This window comes from Embiotoca jacksoni, unplaced genomic scaffold (assembly GCF_022577435.1).
Source record: "Embiotoca jacksoni isolate LCO1_2020_lvr unplaced genomic scaffold, fEmbJac1.0.p SCAF_4, whole genome shotgun sequence".
Taxonomy (NCBI): domain Eukaryota; kingdom Metazoa; phylum Chordata; class Actinopteri; family Embiotocidae; genus Embiotoca; species Embiotoca jacksoni.
This window is the reverse complement of record NW_027185392.1, coordinates 19,464,424-19,489,007: the sequence shown is the minus strand read 5'-3', so window position 1 is coordinate 19,489,007 and position 24,584 is coordinate 19,464,424. Positions and strand designations below refer to the sequence as shown.

General features: G+C 41.1%; 1 protein-coding gene across 1 annotated transcript; it reads left to right on the top strand.

Moving 5' to 3' along the window:
* Nucleotides 1–3,522: 3,522 nt before the first annotated feature.
* pdgfba (platelet-derived growth factor beta polypeptide a) lies at nt 3,523–21,425 on the top strand. Its single transcript, XM_069167677.1, has 7 exons — nt 3,523–4,392; nt 13,129–13,231; nt 15,282–15,347; nt 15,432–15,628; nt 16,777–17,944; nt 19,536–19,671; nt 20,430–21,425. The coding sequence occupies exons 1-6, from the start codon at nt 4,321–4,323 to the stop codon at nt 19,661–19,663; spliced, it is 1,734 nt and encodes a 577-aa protein (XP_069023778.1). The 5' UTR covers nt 3,523–4,320; the 3' UTR covers nt 19,664–19,671; nt 20,430–21,425.
* Nucleotides 21,426–24,584: the final 3,159 nt, after the last annotated feature.

Genomic DNA, 24,584 nt, shown 5'->3' with positions numbered 1-24,584 from the left:
AAGGTCACTGTCTGAAACCTCCTTTGATTAGTTCTCTGTCTGTGTGGTCAGGGGAAAATAATTTGTCTTTTTGGCCTGGATTCATTACAGTTTCTGAAATTAGGTGAGTCTGAATCTGGATTCTAACACAAAGTAAATGTGTATGAACACACATACATAAAACACATTCATTTATTAATCTTTACTTTTTCAATAGATGTGTCGCGGGTTTAGTTGAGAATTAGGACTAAGTTAGGTGAACTGGAAATGCCAGTCTTGTGGTTGAATACAAAACATTTTCAATTATTTTCAAAACCAGACTTCACACCTGGGTTGGATAATGTTTAACTTTTTCTAGCTTTGATTTTGGGTCAGAAAAGAAGATTTCAGACAGTGAAAATAAAATAAAACACTGCTGTTCGGCCTCTAAAAACACAAATAGTATGTATTTTAAACTTAAAGTTTGCGTCACAAACTGGTGGAATAAAGGTTGAAAGATGCTGGTATTTACCAGACATGGAGGATCTAATGAAAGACGATCAAGTGGACTTATAGGCAATGTAGAGCCAGGTATCATGCTAAAGTGTGTGATACCTGTCGGCCCACTTGACGATACCGTGTCGGTGTCACGTTTTGTTTTGCGTTAGCATGAAAAACACATGCATATATGAAAAGGGTCGTTTCTGTCAAACAAAGTAACTAAGTGATTTACACAAAGTAAAGTATTTAATTTACATAACGTAGATTAAGTAACTTACATAATAAACCTAAAGCACCATACTTTTTACACCTATAAGCAAAATGTGACACGGACACGGTCTGAATAAAAAGTTAAAATAAAACCAGCATTAACCATTGAGCAAAAGCAATGTCAGAAATGCTCATATCATATTAGATCCATAGATTCACCAATAACCTTCTATATTTCGCAAAACTTTTATAAGATATGTTTTGTATTCATTCCAACTTTCTGGTGTCTATTTGTTTTGTGTTTTTGCCCTTGTTTGTGGTATCCCTGACTTGCGATAGCACAAAAATTGGCCCTCTGTTCACACACGTGTCTTCCTGTGTCATGGGCAGCTGTGCAAGCTGTGGACATGTTCCACATTATTTCACCTGCTCAGAGACACGCACATGTGCATCTCTTTCCCTCTCCGACATACCAGGAATTCCACGCTGAACATTGAGTACTGACAACGAGCAACACTGAAAACCTGATATGCTTTCAAGTTGTCTCACACACATACTGTACATGTACACTGAGGTCATTATTGAGTCGAGGGGTCGTCCTTCATCCTGTCAGTGACAGCAGAGTGTCCTCTCAGTCTGACAGTCACTGCATGAAGGTAAAAGGTCAGCACTTACATTGGTGGATATCTGTGTGTGTGTGTGTGTGTGTGTGTGTGTGTGTGTGTGTGTGTGTGTGTGCATGTAGTCCAGGAATAGCCATACAGGAATGCCCGCTTCCTCTGTCTTCCCTTTGCAGGGAGGAGGAATCTAACGTGACCCCCGGCTTCCATGGCAACCCTTCCAGCCGTGACCCTAAAATGAAACACAAAGCTTCCTGGAAAACATTCACTGTCTACTCTGGAAATGGGAGCCAATTTGTCTTCTGGTCAGGCATCTTCTCAGTTTAAAACAAAACATATTTATGACAGAGCAGGACAAAACTCTGCAGGCCAGCCAAGGAGATAAACAGAACCAAAAACTAAAGCGATAGCAAATGTCTTTCTGCTCTCCAGATTATTGTATGTACCTGAGGGAGGGAAATAATGCATCGTGAGATGTTGTATATAAAATGTAGTGTTTGAAAACCCTTTGAACTCCACAAGAACATCTTCAAAGTCGAATAATAGCATGACGGGTTTTCCTGCTGTATCAGCACCTTCTAACACCAGTGCCCTTTGGAAACCAAATTACATCTGAACGCAGACATGAAACAAACATGATAAGAATCAGCCGGTCGTGATGTGTGTGTCAGCTAGTTATCGCGTTAGTAAGCCTGGAGCAGCAGTGATGTTGAGAGTCGTACAAAGCATCCCCGTTTGAATATTTTATGCATTTGGAAATTCTCAGTGATACTTGACATTTGTACATTCTAGTTTGTTTGGCCAAATATTTTTCGATCCAGATATTTCTGGAATTAAGAAATTCTTAAAAACAATCACTCTTCTTCATGGTAACAGATGAAGTTCACCCTGTCTGCACAACCAAAACTGCAGAGTGGTCATTCAGTGTAATGAAGGGATTTTGAAATGCAGTCATGGGATTGTCCACACTTTCTGATTCTCTTTGTTTTGGCCCTGTTTGCAAACCCCCACCTTTCAATCCCAAACAATAATCCAAGCAGATTACAACAAATACTTAGAGTTTTTGGGAAAACCATTTGCTTCAGCCCTGACTCATAACTTTATAAAACAAACTGATTCTACTGATGATGTAATACACTTTTTGCGAGAAACAGGCTTAATGTGTTTTCATGAGTAATTACAATATAATCCTATGGATATTGCTCTTGTTTTTCATTTATGGAAACCTCTTATATTAAATAAAGAAGGCAAACAAAAGGGTAGCCTCAATACCTATGATCACTGTCTGCTGTTTTCTTTTTCAAATTATGTCTGTAACTAGAAACTAACACAACAACTATGATACAACATTCAAAATATCTACTGATAATGTAACACTTTATCACTTCATGTAAAGAATAAAAAAAACTTTACATTATGATAACATTTTCTTGGTCAATGACATTTACATAATTATTTATAATCTGGATCATGACTCTAAACTTTCCCTTTAAGAGCACCCATGTATGCTTAGGTTTCCTTGCACCTAATAAGGAGGTGGCACGACCTGCCTTCAAGAAGAGAAGGCTAGGGTCCCTGGCACAAATTTGAGGACCAGAGTTAATTTAGCCATATTAAAATGAAGACTTCCAGCCAGGAAGTTTCAAAGTAAAAGCCTAAACTGCCTCCATATGATGCTGTCAATGCCACTACTTGCATATGTTGCACAACATCACATACAACAAGGCCAATAATAATAATGGTTGTCTTAACTTACTAATTTATCAGAGCATTTCCACATATAATATTTGTTTATAAAGAAAATACAGAATCATCATGTCTCTGAAAAAAATCTCTGTCACAAAATATTTGACATGCATCTCACAGGGCTTCAAATTATCTGAACATTGTATTTTAATAAGCAATCACATCTGGACAAACATCTGTTAGGTGTGAATGTTATTTGATTTACAATGCTTTACAGTTGCTATATTCCATATATGTTATATTGACCATAAGTAGATGTTTCTCCTGCAGTTTTGTTCAGTCTGAAGGTGGTGTCAAAGATCTAGTTTCAGCATAGAGATCAATGAAAGGAAATTGCATTACGTTCATGAAGTTTAATTGTATTTTTATTTTGAAAGTAAATCATTTCATTTCCGGTACAAGTCTACCTCTGTCTGCCTAACTTGATGCATAAAACTTCAGAAGGGAGGCCCTGTTTCTATTCGGAAAAGCTGCTCACAGTTAAAGACGGAACCAGAGAGGAGAGGCGCGAGGAGCGAGAACAACCTGATCCAACGGATGAACGAACAAACCGGGTGGAGGAACAGAGACACAGAGACAAGTGCGGGATATACAGAGAGTCTCTGTCGATTAACACGCGTACAGTTGACATACGGGCTTTTTGTAGTGAAATGGATCGCGCTGGGATGAGAATAATCTGACTTTTGTATTTACAGCGACGTGTCCGGAGAATTACGCACGAAGCGCCAAGGTGATCCAACTTTTACGCACGGACCTTTGGAGATGCGGGGTTTCAGTTATGACCAGAAAGCTGCATACTTGTCACATTTAACACCGATTTTGGAACGGGAGCTGTCAATCTGAACATTTTTGACTGGAATTTTGTCTGGAAAATGGACGTATCGAACACTTTGGCACAATATTTTTACTCATTTTGAGGGGGGGTTTAGGAGTGTGTCTCGCATTGCATACTGATATAACTGGCTGCATTTTTCGTGTATCATAACAACCTGCATTACGCACTTGCCCCACTGTAAGATACCTTTGACGTCTCCTGTAGTGAGTTTTCAAAATAGCGGCATGGACAGAGTCAGACGTCTAGCCTGCGTGTGAGTCACCATGAGCAAACATTTGGACAAGCAGCGTTTATAAGCAGTGACACATTTGGGATATTTAACAGTGCGTGCTTTGCACAAGCGGCCAGCACACGCGACACCGGGACGAGGCTCGGTGCAGCCGGGGGATTGGACTCCGAGGTGCTAAATGCCCAGCCGGTCGCTTGCGGCTCCTCAGGCTGGGCGGCAACATGAGATCTTGGGTCCTGCTGCTGCTGCTGGCCGCACTTTTAGCGGCCCGTCTGCGGCTCGGCAGCGCTGAGGTAAGACCGGTGGATGTGCCGGTAAACATGACCTCTAAATCGGGAAGGGGAAACTAACAGACACGGGATTAAAATCCAGATGACCGATGTTTGGGGGGTAGATGCATTAATGATGTGGGACTTAATAAAGCTGTGTGGATCATTACAATGGAATCAAACACCAAAATTATTTTTAATATCAGAGAAAACATTTTCATGTTACTTTTGTCAATTGTGATTTGATGGCTCAAATATTTTGTATCTGTGGCAACACAATTTGCCACAAAAATAGTTGGTTGTACCTCCTCTACATCTTTTGTGTGTTGAGACAGAAATAATTATTAGTTCGGACCTATTGCCATCTAAATGTTTGTGATGGGGTCAGTGAGGATATCTTTCTCTCTGCATGAGTACCCATTCTGATCTTTAATAACCTGAGCATATTCTAAAGGAAGTGCTATCATGAATTTAAATGACAGGAAAAAATGTTTTGAGTTCACGTTCAGACTCAAACATGTCACAATGTGATCTTGACTTGTAAGAGTTTCCTCTGCTTGTTGGAGCATTTGACATACATGACCCCTCAGATGGTTCTACAAACTGTGAGGTGGATGTTTTCTGCAACAGTGTGAATGGCAAAAAGAAGGAAACAAGAATCACTTGTTTGTGTGTATGTGTTTGACAACCTGCACATCCAGTTTTCGCACTGTGACTGTGCAGCAGTGTGTGGAATCTGTTTCTCTATACGGTTCATCTTCATGCTTCATGACAGTAATTCTCCTGAAGTGAGGAGTGTCACAGAGGAAGGGAGAGGCAGGGCCCTGACTGGTGGCCCAGCAGCACGAGTTAAACTACTACTGCACAGCTGGAGCCAAAATCAATCCATCGACCTAGCTGCTGCTTTTATTGTCACACCAGAGCACAGAATTCCTTTTGTCACTTCACGACTGAAACCTTTTTTGTTGGTGTTTTCCCTGGAGTGCAGTTTGTGTAGTTACCTTGCTCAACCCCGTATTTCCAACAGACCCCTGTTTCTTAAGCAGAAGCTTTCCGTCGACCAAATAAACCAGCAGGCAGAAAAAGATGTCTGCACCAGTTGGAAGTCATTAGTTGACCGAAATGATTGTCAAAATTATAAAAAGTATGTGCGGATGTGAAGTTTTTTGGTTTTGCTATGTACCAGTGATTCAAACACCTGCTTCGAATCTTATCAGGCAATCAAATGTTCGTTATCAGTTGTGATCAGGACCATATATGCGGCTTGTTGGCCCCTCCTCCACCTCCTAGCCAGCTCCGTAGGCCATGTCTATAACTGTCTGAACGGGTACCAGTAGGTGTACTACAGCTCCGTTGTTATGGTAACTATAGAATGTGTTGAGCAATGTGAAGAGGATGCAGTTCGATTAGGGTCAGGCACCAAAACTGGTCAGGTTATCTCCTCCATAGCTCCACCTTCTCTCTTCAGACTCAGAAAAAACAAGATGGTGACAGCAATTCACAAACCAGTGGGTGACATCATAATGATTTGCCACCTGGTTTAAACCATCCAACCAATCTCAGCCTCCTCTCTACACACACTCTGACTTCCTCTTTTATTCCTGTCATAATTATTATGGTCAATAGACATTGCAATAAATGTAACCTATAGTGGAAGCAGTTTTCCCGGTCTGAAGCATAATTATTGGAGTGTTAAAAAATGATAATGACCATTTAATAGGCTGCTTAATTTCAATGTAGGTGAACTCATTACAATGGAGCACCTCCTCATCACATAAATATTCAACATACAACATTTGTGTGATGCTTCCTAATGAGATGGTGCACAAGCGTCTCAAATGTCCTGCCGTTCACAGTCTCATTTGTTCATGTTCCTGCTCCAACATTTGTTGGTCATGTGGCTGAGATGTATCATGAGATGAGCTCTTGAACACCAGTCACAAATCCAAATGAAACAAAATGTTGTTGGTGTGTTTTCTGATGTGACATCTCTAATGATTACAGTCTGGTTATGTTTCAGCAACAAAAAACATGTTACTAAACTTAGATAAAGTGAATATGGTTGAAAGAGCTATGATATATCTGGTGTGTCACAATGATTACACCCAACTATACACTATGAACAAATTCCCTTTTTTAGATGTTACATCTGACTATCATACTTTGCTACTTTATCACTTGGACATTTGTGGTGAGTGGCAGTGCAGACCGACACTTTAGTTAACCTTTGTGTTTGGATATCCTATGTTTTTACATTTAGCTTTGCTCTGTTTCAGATTTTGATCACTAATCGGGTATCTTTTAGCATCTATTCCTAAACGGCACAACATCCGGAAACTGTTGGAACAAATAAATGAAGCGCTCCTTGATATTTAGAAAATGTCAGTTCACTCACTGACAAAAAGGATGCTACAAACACAATAGTGCTTAGTGACAGTGAGCTGCAGGTAAAGAACTCGCACAAGGGCACTTTGCTTTTTGGGTGGAAACTGCCTTTCATCGGGAGTTTAACTTTGGAATGCTCAGCACGAGTTGAGCCGCAGCATTGTGGATATTTGACATCGTTTTCCATTTTAAATGAGCTGTAACCTGTCATGTGACCGGAGTGCGGCACGCCGTCAGGTTGACGTGTAAGTTCTCTGTGACACTCTAATCCTCATCTTGTCATAGTGTGTGGTTCACTCGTGACAAACATGGAGACATGTTTGGTTGTTTTAGTTCAGCTTCATCTGTCTGAGGAAAAGTCCTCACACACACTCACACACACACAGATTATACAGCCAAATCATGTCACTACAGGTTCAGTATGGTTAATGTAATAAGTGAAACCAGAAAACTATCATAATTTACGAGGCTAAAATTATTTTCTATCAGCTGTTGTGTGTAATCCATTCAACCCGTGCTGCTTATACAATATGTTGTCAAATACACAAGCATGAATACACACACACACACACACACACACACACACACACACACACACACACACACACACACACACACACACACACACACACACACACACACACACACAGACACAGATTTGTTACGGTTCATTTTGAAATCCACTTAAACGGAACTGGAGTCAAATCCACAAAAGTACTCACACGTCAGGTCAGACCTCAGTTCTTTCATCCTCTGAATCACAAATGCTGATTGGTGGCTTTTGAACAGGTTGTTGTCTGACTATTGTCTCTGCAGGCGAGCGGGGATGATTTTCTGCTGCCTGGTGGCTTGATCCATTTTACATAAGAACAACAACTAATCTGCCAGGGATTTTATGGACTTTGTGTGCCTATGCAGCAGTGTGTGTATTTGTGTGTGCACACATCTGGTTGCGTGGCTGGGTGTAGCAGCAGATGTGTTAGTGGACATATGTGCTTGTGTTTTTGTGTGTGTGCTGCAGGGGGGTTATGCCTCTGAGCGTGCATGTGTGTCAGATGGAAAAGCGCAGTGGCACATAAGAGTATTTGTTTGTAAGCCCTGTGTAGTGCAGTTTCAGAGAAAAAAAAAATCTAGTCAGAGAGTCTGTGGATAGTTTGAACAGACGATGCAATAATAATACATGATAGAAGTGAGACTGGATTTATGCATCATAGTTACACTGCGGGTAGAAATCAACATAAAATTACCAGGTCGAAAGTTTGCAGTAATATCGCATTGCATATGCATTACTTTGTCTGGGCTCAGATATCCAGGGAATATTGATCCAAAGTTCAAATAAAGCCTGGAAAATAAAAATAATTTCTGATTAACTTTCAGCTTTCCAAAATGCCAGATAACTGTTGTCATATTCTGCAAGAGAAGACAGAAAACATTGTAAATACACAGTGAATTTAAATAAACTTGAATTAGGCAGAGAGCCAACCTCTCCAGCCACAACACTCCTGTAAATGTGCCTGCAGCTGCTTCACAGTAAAAACCCTCCAGTGATGCCTCCTTGCTTCCAATCAGACTCCCGGTTACTTTGAAGCAGCTGTAGGTATGTAGCTATCAGCTAGCGTGGAAAGCTAACTTAAAATGACTGGTTGCTAATTGACCTTTTTTGTCACTTTTTTTTTTTTTTTATCCCAATCACTTTGAATGTTTTCATAGCAAATCTAAACCTCAGTGAAAACCTGAACTACTTCATGAATTTCCAGTCTTGTCTGTGTGTTGTGTAGGGCCTCTATGTTCATTATGAAAAAAATCAGCTTGTTATATTTTCTATTAGATATATAATGATTTGGTTGGTAAAATGTTAGAAAATCTTAAAGCCCAAGGTAGTGGTATTAAAATGGCTTGTTTTGTTTAAACCGACAGTGCAGGAATTTTACATATCAATGAATGTTTGTTAGATTCATGTCAAACGAGTTCACACAATGATTAACCCTACAGAGATAAATCAGTCTGTATTTCACAGTGTACAGAGTTTTTTTTAATGGTGTCTGGTGAGACATTCCCACACCGGCCTTGTGAATGGAAACTGGTCACGCCCTACGGTTAGAGAAAATTCTGCTGATTGAGCCGGCTAACTTCTTATACTAACATGATAAAATAATTCAATCATGCTTTTAAAAAAAAAATTGCTTACATGTTATTGGACCGGATGGATCAAATGCTGATTGTGAAAGTCATTTTGTGGGTCTTGTGCTGTTTTTTTTATTCCATTAATCCACCATTTATCAACAATTACAACAAGGTAAGCTCATGTTGACAGGGTTTTTGTAATTACTCTCACTGGATGAGTCCAAAATCAAATGATATTAAGTGTACTAAAACAAAGAAAAGCAGCAGCTCATGAGTGATTTTTGCTTGAAAAATGACTTAAATGATCAGTCAGTCTGCTGAATGACCAGTTATTGACCAATCATTTTAGCTTTTGTGCTGTTTAGTGCCAGCATTTTGATGGATTTAGTCCACACGGTGCAAACACAGGGTTTACTGCTTTGCTTAGAGTCATTAAATTCAGAAGTGGCACTTGCTGTAATGATCACACTGAAGCTGCAGCAATCAGTTTGTTCCATAGTCTTCCTCTTTATCTTTTTGTCTCGACTCTTCTCCTGTTTCCCTCTCTGCTCCTCTCCTCTGTCGTCTCTCCATCCATCATCCCTACCCTCATCTCTGCAGCCAGAGGTGGGAGTGTGTGGTGTGTGTATCTGTCCTGCTGGTGTGTGTATGTGTGTGTAAGTGAGAGAGTAACCCACTGAGCTCAGTCTAGTTTTCTGCAGCAGAGTTGGCAGTCCGCCATACCTTTGATGAAAGAAGGCATGTGTTGTGACACTGCGGTGTGATTATGAGTCACTGGTCACACACATCGATTCACTGTTTTTGTGTGTGTTTACTTTTTGTCTGTGCGTCTGTTTGATTGCATGTGTGTGTGTGTGTGTGTGTGTGTGTGTGTGTGTGTGCATGCAGTCAGCTGGCCCCATAATTACATTCCATTACACTTCACCTTTCTCCTCAGACATTCCATACAATCTCTTTGCCTTCCAGGCTTCCTCCGAGGCCCCATGCAGTGTGTGTGGGTGTTTTTCATGACCTGCATGTAGATGGTGATATCCCACCAGACTGTCTTTTTGACCCATAAGTGAAGGACTGAAGAAACAAGAGGGCACTTCTTCTTGCATGTGTGTGTGTGTGTTAGATGGCAAATAAGGAACTTCGGTCTGTTGCTCAAACCAGTTATTACCTTAATGTCCAATTCTTGTTCTTTTTTTAACCAGCGGTTTGTTGCTTGTCCATGTGAGGGACTATTTCCTGTCTGTTCCACTCTCTACTTTGTATGTGTGTGTGTTCTTGTGTGTGTTTGTAATTGGACTGTAATGATAGATTGTTGCAGAGTGAAAACTGTCTCAGTGTCTCTGTGTTTGTGTGCACGCATGTGACTCTCTGGATAAATTGGGCGGACAGTTAAGCATCTGTATGTAAAGGGGAAAAGAGGGGGAGTGTGTGTGTGTAAAGAGGGGGAGTGTGTGTGTGTGTGTGTGTGTGTGTGTGTGTGTGTGTGTGTGTGTGTGTGTGTGTGTGTGTGTGTGTGTGTGTGTGTGTGTGTGTTTGCTTAACTGGGTCAGCCAATGGCTCGTGAAAGTCATCCAGGTGTCCTGAGCCATCACCGCCCACAACGCAGACAGACAGAGAAGAGAGAGGATAAAGCTAGATGGTGGAATGAATTTAGAGGGCCATGGAATACAACATACTAAATCTGAGACAACAAGGCATTTAAAATAAATTAAATGATGGATTTGGAGTTAGTGATCAGCCTTAGAAAATGTTTTGAAACATATTCTTGTCATAAATATAATGTATATTTAGCCATCTGACAGTTATTATTGGTTAGCCTTGTATTACCAAACCCACTTTCACTGCTTGAAATACAGAGATCTGGCAAAGCTCCATTGAGGATGTTTCCAGTTGTTTCATCCTGATGGACGTAGAGACCTCGGGTTAATTTTGAAACTACTGCAGCAACCTTTGTTCAATCAGCATTGACCATCATGTAGCCTACTGTATGTTGTGCACCAAAACCATGCCACCGCTGCCATTGTTGGGACATTGTCATTGTCCTTAGCCACCTCCACTGGTCCCTGATGGGTCGGCCCTTTCAGAGTGGCTGAACAGATGTAAGATTTAACCAAACATACCACAAACATCTACCAGAAAATGTTTATTGATGTGTGCACTCTGTCACCAATAAGGTGCAAATTTTAAGATGTCATCTAACACCTTTTCAGTAAGACGTTTTTCCACTAAAATCATTCGCAGCCTCCACAACTTTGGAACAGGGGGAGGAGTAGAAGAACTCTAAGGAAAACCTGTTACCATATCAAAAAAAGAAAAGAAAAAAAACCTGTAGAGAAATAAATCTATGTCGTGTCAATGCATAAGTTCAAATCTAAAAAAAAAAACCTTTGACTAGCTGTGTTTGCTAGATTAAGACTTGTTTCATCCCATCTTTAGGGAATGAGACCTATACCTTCAACATTACTGGTGATGAAATGTTTAATTGGGATACTGTAAACATGTTATGTGATTGAATATTTTGTATCTTTATCAAAGTCAGAAGATGAATGCCTTTCCTTTTCTCTTCTCTCTCTGAGACTTACCCTCAACACTCCTTAATTTGTTTTAGCATCTCTCTGACATGTGACTGTATCAAATGTTGCTTCAACTGCTCAATCAACTTACAGCCAACCAAAGCAAAATGTGCCACAGATTTGGGCGTCATCTGCCTTTGATCTTCATAACGTAACCGCAGGAGTCATTTCCTGAAAAAGAGCCACACTGAATCCATAATGAATTCCTGCAATGGCATCCATTAAAAGTTAATTAAATATCAAGTCTTTTCTTTTTCTTGACTGTTAATTAAATTACTTACATAATTTTGTGTTTTATAACAGACAAAGGATTATACATTTCACAACTTTTTCCCCTCCAACATTTTTTTATAAGAATCTTGAAAAAAAATAAAAAAAAATATATATATTTTCCTTGGTGCCACAGCAGGATTTCAGGCTACTGAACTGCAACTGGATTCAAAGAACAACAATGGACGAGATAGATTGATACAGAGTGAGAAAGAGAGAGAGAAAACAAAAGTGGTGTTTGTGGGTAAACATACAGAGAGAGAGTGAGAACAGCAGCAGCAAACACCAACCACAACCATCATTTCCTCTGAAGGAGGAAGTGAAACTGGAGCAAGTTTAGACTGGAGATCAAGGACAAAGATATTCTCCACCAGCCCTTTTTCTTTTTCTCTGCATCTCTCTTTCTTTGTCCTCATGGCTTGCTTTCTCCAGCGCACATTCTCTTTGTAGTTCACAAAAATGGTTTAAACTTAAAAGATTAATAAGAAAAACAAAACAAATTATCAATCTTTCTGATGATGAAGGTATTCAAATGTTTGTTCTTCTGCTGTTCAATTTCATTGCAATCCTCATATCCTAACAATCCTAACCTAGTCCTAAGAAACCCATGTATTCTGTTGTGTATATGTGGTGGACCTAACTGTTTTTTCCACATACAGTGAACGAGTTCACTCCTCTAATAAGTGGCCACTCCCTGCCCGTTTGAAACAACTATGTCACAGTTCAGGGTCTGACCCCTGGACTTCTCTCCCAAATAAGACACGCAGCCTCTAACAGCGATTTGAATTCATGGTTTAAGTTTAGCAGTGATACACTGGGACAAGTTTATTGAAACAGGAGTTTTATAGAAATATAAAACTCATCTGGTATTACAGTAATACCAGATGACTGAAAAATGAACAGTGACATTCATTTTTCTGTTGGCTGTGACCGACAAAATATCTAAATTAGGAGAAAAAAAAATTGGTCTCCATTTTTGCAGTTTTCTTTTTAATTGAAGAGGCTGAAATACCCTGATAGGCTTTATAATCACTTACTGACTTAGTCATTTGAATTTAGAGGAATCGCCTCTGGGAACTCCACGGATTTTACATAGCAAACTCTATTTACAGATCTAGGGGAGAACTCGTGTATACGTCAGAGCCTTTTTATTGCTTCACTGGGAGCTGTGTGAAGTCTGATAAGTTGCCTCGAGTGATGTCACTTTGCATAGGATCTCTTACAACTGTTGAGCAAGTGATAAGGAAGTCAAATTGGGTCAAAAAGTACATATTTTTGGCAGATCCGACCCCTGAACTGGGACACAGCTACTGATTCATTTTCCTCCAATCAGACCCAAATATTTAATGACTTACCTTATAATACAAGTTGTGAGTACAAAATATATTGCAACCGTCTGTGTCTGTGTCCACAGGGTGACCCGCTCCCGCCATCATTGGTCGACCTGGTGAGGGACTCTCCCATCTCCTCTGTGGAAGACCTGAAGCTGTTACTACAGCAGGAGACCAATGCAATAGGTACCAAAGATAACCATTCACACACATGCACACACACACACTTACAGACTTTAATAACACAGACGTGTAGGAGGTAAGCATGTGGGTGTGTTGACAGAGCCCTGAACAAATGGGAATGTGGTGCGAGAGAGTATCAGCGTACATTCCAAGCTCCATGTAAAGGCAATATTTATCCAAGACAGCAGCAGGAGTGATGAACCAGAGAGTGAGAGAAGCAGTGACCTTGTGCATTGGACAAACTGAAACAGAGAGAAACCTGCACACAAGGTCATTGCATTGTTCTCCTGCTCTGGATTCCTCCCCAGGTTTTGGATTATAAATATATATGTGTGTGTGTGTGTGTGTGTGTGTGTGTGTGTGTGTGTGTGTGTGTGTGTGTGTGTGTGTGTGTGTGTGACAGACAGATACCACCCTTCTCCACACCTTCTTCACCAAATCGAGTCCAAACAAACCCATGCATGACGCAGATCGGTGGGTGATTAAAAAATTCATTATGATCCTATCCTTCAGAGGAACCAAGTCACACATACATATATTAATAGACAGCTCTTTGATCATTCCATAATGCATAAATAACACGGCGACATAACAGCGACCACAGAGAGGAACCAGCAGAGGGAAGGATGTTCAGTAACAGAGCACGAGGAAGTGACTCAAAGTGTGTTTTATCCATAATAAACTTTTTTTCTTCTTTTTTTGAGCTGAAGAATGTTTGTTTTGAAGTTTTAATGACTTTATCAAGGGTCTGAGACGAAGAAGCACATGCATGATTCATTTTATGGTTATTTTTGTTCTCAGTGTTTTTTTTCCACAATACCCTGTTCTTTGTTCTCATTTTTTCACTTGACTTTATGGATAGCAACCTTGATCCACCCCTTAGATCCAAACTGAAGTAACTCAACTACTATTGGATGAATCAGACATTAATGGTTCCCAGAGGATTAATCCTAGTGCATTTATTGTTACCTTGTGCTATTGTCTTGAAAACCTAACATATATAGTATGAATTTCCACGGCATTTGTTTCAACCTTCATTGTAACACTCAGGATAAATTACAATAACTCTTTTGATTCCTGATAATTGATGATACCAGGATGTTAGCATTGTTGCTCTGAGCATTATAGCAAGTTGACATTAGCAGGATCGTTTTGCCAAACTGCAGCCTCACAGAGCTGCTAGCGTAACTTTCTTCTTTTACTTCACCAGTTCAGTTCATGTTTTTGCATTTTTCCTCCCCTGGGCAACAATCAAAGTTTCCTTTAATGTGCATTTTATCATCTTGTAAATATTTTATATTTACATGGTCATTCTGAAAACGTTGAGCACAAATGTTCTGTAAGTTGATTTTACCGAAGGATCTTTAATCGGCTTTAATAGAATTAAATGGGTCCCATGTTCATAGGAAAAAGGAAGAAAGAAATCAGTCTCACAAAAAATTTGGACACAGATAAAAACACATATATTTAGAAAGTAACCTCTGAGAACAATATGTAACTGTTCTCTGTCCACACCGGGAAGTTAATTAAGGCTAACAGGCAACCAAATAACGCCTCATGCATTTGCGTATTGCATATAACACAGAGCGACCCAAAACAATCTACACCAGGAATATAATTAGGATTTAGGGGCTACAGTATGAAATTATAACATATGTGAGAGTGCAAACACACACACACACACACACACACACACACACACACACACACACACACACACACACACACACACACACACACACACACACACACACACACATCCATGCATGAGCTATATTTAACAACTCATATCTCTCCTCAACAGTATTCTTGACGGCAGCGAGACAAATTGTGGTAGAAAATAGCCTAATTGTTTTAGGAGGAGAAAAAATGGCTTCCTTTGTGCGGTGAACAATGAGCTCGGCTAAAAACTGCCCCGACAGCCTCACGTGTTTTACAGACTTCTGTTGCTTATAAAAGGGCTCCTTCATGCTTTCAGATAAAAGTTGGAAAATATTAAGTTCACTTTATTGACTCTCATCCCTCCAATCTCCCTTCCTTCTTTCTCTTTTAGAAGAGGACGAGGATGAGCATGATTTTCTGACAAACAACACCCATGGTCGATACATTAGAAGTCTTGGTAGGTACCACATCTATTTGTGTCCCTTTCCTTTATCCCTTTTTGTTTCTACCAAAACTCACCCTCTGCTCTCCCTCCTAACAGTGGAGGCTCCGCCGGCCCAGCAGGCAGCCTGTAAAGTTCGAACCGAGGTGATGGAAGTAACGAGGTCCATGCTGGATCGCCGCAATGCCAACTTCCTGCTGTGGCCGCCATGCGTGGAGGTGCAGCGATGTTCGGGCTGCTGCAACACCAGGCTGCTGCAGTGTGTTCCCACAGTCACCGCCAGCCGATACCTGCAGGTACACAGTTCATACAGCTGCCATTAAAACAGGATTTAATCATCTGGGTACAGTAAATGGGAAGAATTCCTTAACATGGCAATCAGGGCTTCAGCATGGAATTAGCAATGCACTGTAATGTCGGTATTGTACTTTCCATATCCAGAAGTACGAAAGGTACTGTGTGATGTAAATTTCATTATCAGAGGGTGGACATGGCTGCGTGTGGACATCTACGTACCTCCAATTTGTTGTGACTGCACAGATTTGTCGATGCAGCCACAAAGCTACAAGGGCACCAACTGCACATGTACTGGAAAACCAAAATGAATGATCAGTTTGAAGAGAGGCTGCGTGAAGAGCTTTATCCCCACGGGTAGTCTAAAAAAAAAGATTTGTCCATCGCTATCTTTGAAAACCAAAGTGTCAAACATCAGTCCACCACTTTGCAGAAGGTTATAGCCCGGACTATTTCTTGGCTAGCATAGTTGCCAAGCAACCAGCACAAATTCCAGATATTTACTTTTCTTGGCTGAACAATCGTAATGACGAATGAAATGAAGCCTACTTGTTAATTAGTTGGTTTCGATATGGAGTTAGGTGGGTTTGTTGTCATTTCACTTTGTTTCCAGTCTTCATGATGAGTTAAGCTGAGCGGCTGATGACTGTGACCTCATCTGTATGACGGACAGACACCAGAACAATGTCAATCTTCTCATCTAAGCAAGAGTTTGAATACATGTATTTCAGATCTGAAATGTCCTGAGATCAGATTTGATTATATGCTTTTGCATGCATGTTTAAAGACACCAGACAGACATCTTAATTATAATCACAATATAGGAGCCGATTTGAGGTCAGATTAGCACGAAGGTTTCCCAAAGCTCTGTTTTATAATTCTAATGTTATTGCTCCAAAGGATTTATATGCTTCTGGTAGACATTGGGAATTAACGAGCAGAACCAGATTCTTTACGTGAAAGGTCAGGTCTTTTGCTACTCAATACACAACATGCTGCACTGCACACGGAGCATGATCAGAAACAAAATGTAACAATGGAGCATCTCTTTTCATGTTTCCTGTTAGATTTTCAATCATGTCTGGACTCCAAACTTTACAGATTTTTTTACTGATGTTAATGTTTTTGGTCTTTCTACCTTTTTTTCCAGGTGATAAAGATCCAGTACATAAACAGGAAAGCCCACTATGACAAAGCCATCATCTCAGTGGAAGATCACGTGAGCTGCAGGTGCCAATCCCCCTCATCGCCCTCTTCACCTTCCTCCTCCTCGTCTGTCCCTCGTTCCTCCACTCAGACCAACCCCAATCCGCCTTTACCTCCACCACAACAACAACCCCCATCCTCCCACCTCCCCCTGTCCCTTCCCCGGCCTGTTCACCCTGCCTCACCCAAGACTCAGACCTCCAAGGCTGACCTCCATCGCCACGACGACCTAAAGCACAACCAGCAGCATTACCACCCTGAGGAGCGCGAGCCGGTGGCGAGGCAGTGGCAGCAGGGCAGTTACACCCAGCTGGTGCATTGGACTCAGCCTAAGGTGCATCAGGCACCCACACACGTGCAGGCAGGAGTTCACCAGACGATCTCCGGGCTGCTCGGATCGGTCAGCAGCTGGCCATCCGAAGCGAGGGCGGAGCACAGCGTCAGGGGAAGTACGCAGCCGGTGGGGCACGGGAGCGGGTATGACGGGAGCCGGGAGGAAAGCGGTGTGCACGTATCAACCAGCGGTGGCGAAGTGCATCATCCTGATCACGCACAGAGGCAACAACAGTTGTTACAGCATCAGCAGAGACAGCAGTATCAGCAGCAGTATCAGTATCACCACCAGCCGCATTATCCACAGCAGTACAACCATGAAGGAGCGGAGGACCAAGAGCTGAGGACGCAGTATCGACTCAACGCCCCTCAATCAGACAGCGCCTCCCCACCTGTCAGCCCCACACAGCCGTCCAAAGGAGGTGAAAACCCCACTCCTCCTCCCCCCACCGTTCAAAAAGACTCAGTGACCAGCCAAAAAAGTACACAGGTCACAAATCACAAACAGACTGAGGCTGAAACAGTCAGTCAGAAAGAAGGGAACGTGAGGGAGGAAAGTGGGTCGGCCAACAGCGGGGACTCGGCCGCTGCAGAGCTGGCACGGGTGGCCAATCAGGGGAAGGAAAAATACTCTAACGTGACCAGTGAGGATGGTCGTTTAACGGAGGCGGAGAGGAGACAGAAAGTTCTGGAGATGGTACAGAGGGAGCCGGATAAGCAGACTCATCTTCATCCGCATCATCCTCAGCAAAGACCAAAGCCAACCACATTTAAAACAGGTATGTATCAAATGGGTGAGCATGTGTGTGTGTGTGTGTGTGTGTGTGTGTGTGTGTGTGTGTGTGTGTGTGTGTGTGTGTGTGTGATGAAGGTTTGTTTTGAATCTCAGTGGATAGAATGCTTTTAAAAGTAGTCATGATGTCACTCCATTAAAAGTAATGTGCTGGAGTAGGTTTGTATCTAAAAACATGGCAATATGTCATACATAGACATATTTACACATTTAAAATATGAAACTTTTAGCCAAAAAGCGTCTTCTTATATCTTTTTTTTTTTTTCCCAAATAATGGAACAAAAAAAATGTTACTATCATTCCACTAAAATATAAAAAACTAGTAACAAAAGTTTGTTACAATCCATAAAAGGGGCCTCTTACCACTGAAATTAAAAACGGATGCTTGAAAACAAAATGTAATAATAAAGACCTTCGACCTGTGATTCCTCTAAAGTTGATGAACTGGTCTTTCAAATCAGTCACACTTCCAACAGCAGCTGCTTTTGTAAAACTCTTAAAGGTGTGTTTATATCAGCCGTAAAACAAGCCTATAATTTGAATTATGATCACTCCACTATAAAAATACTTCCTTTTCATCAGAGGGTTGAAATCCTGTGTTGAAATACATACAGACATACACAGATGCTGGCTATGTTCAACGTGCACGGTGCACCTGTATCGCTCCAAGCCAAAAGGAATAGTTTAGAAAATTGCACAGCAGTGAATGTGGGATTCTCTGATACAGTGTGGAGCACTAACGTACTGCTGCCACCGCTACACTCCAAGACCTCGGCCATGTGTATTGTCTCTGTGCTGGAACATGTATTGTACTTTTGGTTTGAGAGAATCGGTGCGAGCTTCCCAGGCAGGAAGCAGCTCACCGCACATGTATGACTAAACAACATGGCCACATGTGTCCTGCCATTCTTCCTCGACCCCGTGAGAGCTTCGCAGTCACAGGGCTCGACTTCCCACTGCTTGGTGTTGGACTCCGACCTTCATGCAGCCACATGCTGTGTTACACGGGCTCCAAGGTTATCAGGTGCCCTTCGGGGTCCGGTTAGAGCCACTAGAGGAGTTCCACACCCAGCGTTTATCCTTTATTTCTCTTCATTAGATACTACTGTTGAACCCAGGATGAAACTGATTACTTAGTTCCCTTTTTTATTTTTATATTGTATACATAATCAGTGTTCATGGGACTACATGGACAGTATTCCTGATGCTAAACTACACTTCAAATAAACCCACATAAGTATTTTGCTGATTTGGAATCCAAACTGACACATGAGCATCACTTGTTTTCCTAAGTTTAGGAAACTAAAACTATTTCCTTTCATAGTAAAATAGAAAAAAAATAATATTAACTGTGAAACAGGACAAAAAAACCCAGTCTTTGGTGTCAACGTCAGATGCTTTGATTTCATAGCTATGCAACTTTTCATAATGGTATAAGAATGTCACATCACTTCTTGTTTTTGTCACGTCTCAGATTTCAATGTATATTAAGGAAGGATATAATCTATAAAAAAAACAACAACCTCATAGCTACAACTGCAGTGTCTAATTTAATTTCTGTTCTGATACTCTTACAGCATTCTCTACAGCGGCTCCCGTGTCGCCAGCAGCCCGTCGGGCCCCGTTCAGACCTGCTTCGCCTCGCCGCAGGAGAAAACACCGCAAACGGATCAGCAAAGCAGCCATGAGAGCCATGATCATGTAGAGCTGAAGGTGAGTGGAAAGAGCATGTAAGAGGATGGAAGGAGGAGGTGAACTTCAGGCATCAGGGGGTATCTTGAAAAGGGTAGCATGTCGTTTAACATGAGGACGATGGTTATAACTGTTCGTGCAGAAGTAATTTTAACCTTTGAATTCCTAGCCGATAAAGGGAAAATATTATCTCTGATCTTCCTAAAAGCCCTGAAGAAAAGTACATTTCTCCATCATTGTAGTAAATAATGTTACTGTTCTCTCCAAGTAAATGGCAAATTGACAAATTAAGTCAGAAATCATGCTGCCACTGCAGCTATTAAAAGTTTCCTCTTGCTTCCAACCTCTGTTGTGCCAAAGATGAGTGATAAAGGAATCTTTGTGTAATAATGTTTCGGATTAATGTTTTATGTATTCCCGTGAATCAGCAATCACAACATCAGATTTGTAATATCTAACTGCCAAAACACATAAAGATAAAAGATAAAATGGCACTTACTGATAGCACTTTGTAGTTCGGCCTTCTTGAAGAAATTGTATTTTCTTGATTCCTGTTGTTCTGGGTTTTGCACCCTCATGGTTGAAATGCACTTATTGTAAGTCACTTTGGATAAAAGCGTCAGCTAAATGTAATGTAATGTAATAAAGAGAAACAGAAGAAGTGGGAGTACACAGTGATAATACATTATATGTCGACAGGGCTACACAATTAAATCATTTAATGTGTTAAATATTATAAATGAACATGTATAACTTGTGGATTTATCTTTCTCTAACAGGTGGCGGTGAAGCTAACCAAAAGCTTTCATCTAGAACCATTGCTGATGGAGCTGAAGTGGTGAACTGTTTCCAATGGACAGCTTTACAGAATGACACCTTTCCTGCTCCGGAGATGCCACAGAACATCCAGCGTTGTGGATTTAATAAAAGTGCAATCTTATGGACACCTCAGACTAGAGGATATTTATCATGCTAAACACTGGATTTCATTTGTTTGGACCACAAATCCCATCAACGTGGATCGAGGGACACGCATGAGATGCAGAAAGAAAGATGGACGTGTGGTCTCTTCTTACAGTTGGCAGCCATTGAGTGGCTACTTTAACACGTTTGACTTCTAACTTATTGTTCAGCAAAAGGAGAATCTGACTTGGACTTTCAGGTCGACTTATTTGGGGCTAAACGAGGAGCTCATGTTGAAACTGGAGATGTGGAGAACTGGATTTCTACACTGGGACGGTAACTGGAAACTGGAGAGTGCAGCTCAGGCCTCAATGCCAAACCTTTACTGTTATCCTAAAACTGCCTGAGTCTAACATTATCTTAACACTGGAGTAGCCATACACTGATCATACTACACTGACTTCAGAGAAGTGCTCTACTGTGTACTGTAGCTAAATGTACTGGAAAATATCAATAACCTGCTCATTTTGTACTACTGCCAGATCAAAATGGAATGAATGACAACTAAATGCCTGCTTAGATAACACGCTATGAATATCCACATTACAGCAAGTCTGAAAGACCTGGCTTTTAGAGACCACAGTGAGCCAGTTATAGCCAACACTGTATTGTATAAATGCTTTTAGAAAGTGATTTCCAGAGGAAAAAGGAAAACTTTATTTCTTAACTTATTTAAAAAAAAAAAGGAGGAAGTCCTCTGGTTCTCAAGTGTAATTATTGTTGCAAACATGTTTCAGATTATAATTATTGGTTGTACAACTGTTACTGTAATGAATGTTATTTTTAATATAAAATAAAAATGTTCAAGGATTGTTTTGTCTGCAGTGATCTCTTTGCATTTGACTGTGCATGCATCTGTAAACCGACATGTGAGTGCATGCATAATAAGAATACATATGTGTTTAGCTGTGTGTGCAGGGACTTGCACGGTAGACTACGACTGCACCTCCTGCAGCGCTGTCACGCAAAGCAAAGGCAGGGGTCAGTAGAAATGTCTGGTTGCTATAGCAACTCGCAGACGGACATGTCAACAGAAAGGTATCGTATGGTGAAAGAGAGACGAGGAAAGGGAGGGTGTCAGTCCAGGAATGGCCAGAAGATGAACGGCAGAGAGGGAGAGAGAGAAAGAGAAGGTGAGGGCCCAGTTAGAGGTGCAGTGAGCTGAAACATCGCAGGGAAATGTCAAGACGGGAAAGACAGCCAGGGTAAAAATATAAAACTGGAATATGTGTCATGAAACATCAGGCCTTAAACAAATACAACAGAAAAATATAGAAGCAGAGATACAGAGACAGCTACACAGACCTGTCATAAAGATAATTTAAGACAGAGAGGCAGTTTAAATGTCACTGTTGTATAACGGGAGTTCCCCTGCGAAGCTAATTCGGTCAGCAGATTCTCTTCTTTAAGTATGATGACTCAGCGAGGCCTTTAGCAGGCCTCAAGCTACATAAACAAACACTTTAAGACTGCCTGGATATGACAAATATGCCGTGAAGATTGTGAATCCAATTCACTGTTATCACCAGAAAAACTTGAAGTTGTGATTTTGGTGAGATAGTTTGACTATAGATATGGCAAATTTCATATTTTCTTTTTTAAAACTCAATATAACTATTTTTATCGTACTTTTACGTTTACTTAAGTATTTTATGTTTCCCAAAATCTAAAACACAAGAAAAAAAGTTAAAGAAAAGAACCTTTATACCATACCCACAGGGTGTGTACTGATGATTCACAGTCATGTTCCAACACACTGATAGGAAAGATGGAGAGATCAGTGTGCAATAAATAAAAAGAAGCAAAAATCATGTAAAACATGCTGCACTTTTTTATCTATAAATAGATCAGATTTTGCACAGTGACTGAGTCAGAAATGATCAATTTGGTCATGAGAGTTGCTCTTTGTTTCAAGGAAAATTCCAGTTTATTGCAACTGGGGATTTATTTTCTTACCTTGGGACATCATTTCTATCAGTTGTCAGTGACTACGTTGGACTCCCCAAAATATTTGTTTTGTTCAGAGCGACATCGCTACAACAAAGTTCAACAATGCAAGCAACACAAGCACTCAGACAATAAGGAAGGTCATAAACAAGCCAACAATGCTGCCATGGTCGCAGAGCTTGTCAGTACAATGATGTTATTAGTGACTGGAATGAAAATAAGCCGTATGTTATGATAAGCAGGACTTATCCTTAAGAGTCACTGATTGGCTGCTGCCTCTCCTGTCCTGAGATACTCTTCTGTGGACTAAGAAAATTCTCTCAGCAGTTTTGCTGACAAAACTCTTTCAACATTCACGATTTAGTGTCAAATCTACATTGTCATCAAGATAAAATCCAGACTGTTTTTTTTTATTTTATCTTGGTTCCTCTAAAGTTACGTTTTGTCTTCGGTTTTCCACCAAACAGCGGTGCAAAATACATTGTCATCCATCTCCTTTCTTCTGAAACATCCCATTATCCTTCTGTTGTAATTAAATAATGAAGTTTGTCCTTTCAATCACTTCTTTTTTGCAATGTTTCTGTTCTGTTCACCTGTAAGTCATGACCTTATGGTTTGGTCCAGCAGCCAATAGGCATCTGGGTGTGAGGTTGTGTGGTGTAATGAACCAGTGAGGGTGAGCCAGAGTTCAGCCAGGTCACCGGGGCTAGACGGACTCTGCTACCGGAGCACTGTGATGTGTGTGTGTGTGTGTGTGTGTGTGTGTGTGCGCGCACATGCAGGAGTGGGAATGTGCACGCGGGCCACATGCCATACCTGCGGTGTCCCTCTGACGAGTGTGTGTGACTGTGTTCGTGTGTTGTGAAACAAATGGAGAGTTTGTCTTCTGGCACGGTGTCCCCATGCGAGCAGCTTAATGAGCTGGTAGCTGGCAGCCAATCACGGTCACCGGCAACCTCCGAGGTCACACCAAGGCGTCGTGTGCAAACAGTGCGGCCCTCCTACATTTGACACAGTCCTGACAAGACACACACACACACACACACACACACACACACACACACACATACACACTTAAAGGAGAGGTCATGGTGGTTCGGACACAGTTTTAGCAGATAAACACACACAGATGATTACATGCATATATGCACACACACAGAGAAACAGACACACCTTCCTGGCTCACCACTGTGTGTTTGTGTTTATGTGTGAGATGTCATCCCTCCACTTGTGGGGAGACGGGACATGATTTCGTTGAGTGTGATCCACTATGTTCCCACTCCAGCTGAACATGCACTTGCACACAACATAAAAACTCACACGCACACATTTTGTGTTTCTCACCTCACACCTTCCTTTCAAATCAGCACAGTTATCTGAAGTTTGAAAAGAGGGTAAACAAAAGATAAAGCTATTTAGATTGTGACATAAAAAAAATATTATTAAATTATCCGTTCATTTCTACAGGTTTTAAATCATACACAACACTCAATTATTTGACCTCAGGCTTATGTCTGAATGTGATCTGTTAAATGTTAAAAAACATTACAATTATACAAGTTTGTGTGAGTAAAAATTAAACAATGTGGATCAACACAATGTCAACTTTGTTCACTGCTCATGTCTGTGAGCATCCTTAGCTATCATGACTGAGGTCTCTACAGAAAGAAATCGTAGTGGGTTGATCGGTCCTCTTGTTCACATGTCGAAGTGTCCTTATGTGAGACTCTGAACCCCAAAATCTCCCGATGGCAGGAGAGCACCTTGCATGGCAGCTCTGCCGTCCATTGGTGTGAATGTGTGTGCGTGTAGGTGAATGGGAGGCAAACTGGAAAGTGCTTTGAGACTGCTGAAGTGCGATATAAATGCAGACCATTTACCTACAAATAGTGTTGTGTCCTTTGCAAAGGTTTTGTTCAAAAGAAGGAATATTTTTGGTTAACTTGCTGAACTGAATCACTTTGAGCTTTCAGTCAGTTGAAAGTGGGAGAAACACTCAGTGAGGCCCAGTTCTTCATGTGGTT

Bases quoted from the DNA above. Each gene is read 5' to 3' on its own strand.
- pdgfba (XM_069167677.1), top strand. From the start codon at position 4,321: ATGAGATCTTGGGTCCTGCTGCTGCTGCTGGCCGCACTTTTAGCGGCC. The intron at 4,393-13,128 runs GTAAGACCGGTG...CTGTGTCCACAG, and splicing joins TGCGGCTCGGCAGCGCTGAG to GGTGACCCGCTCCCGCCATC. The intron at 15,629-16,776 runs GTACACAGTTCA...CTTTTTTTCCAG, and splicing joins CCGCCAGCCGATACCTGCAG to GTGATAAAGATCCAGTACAT.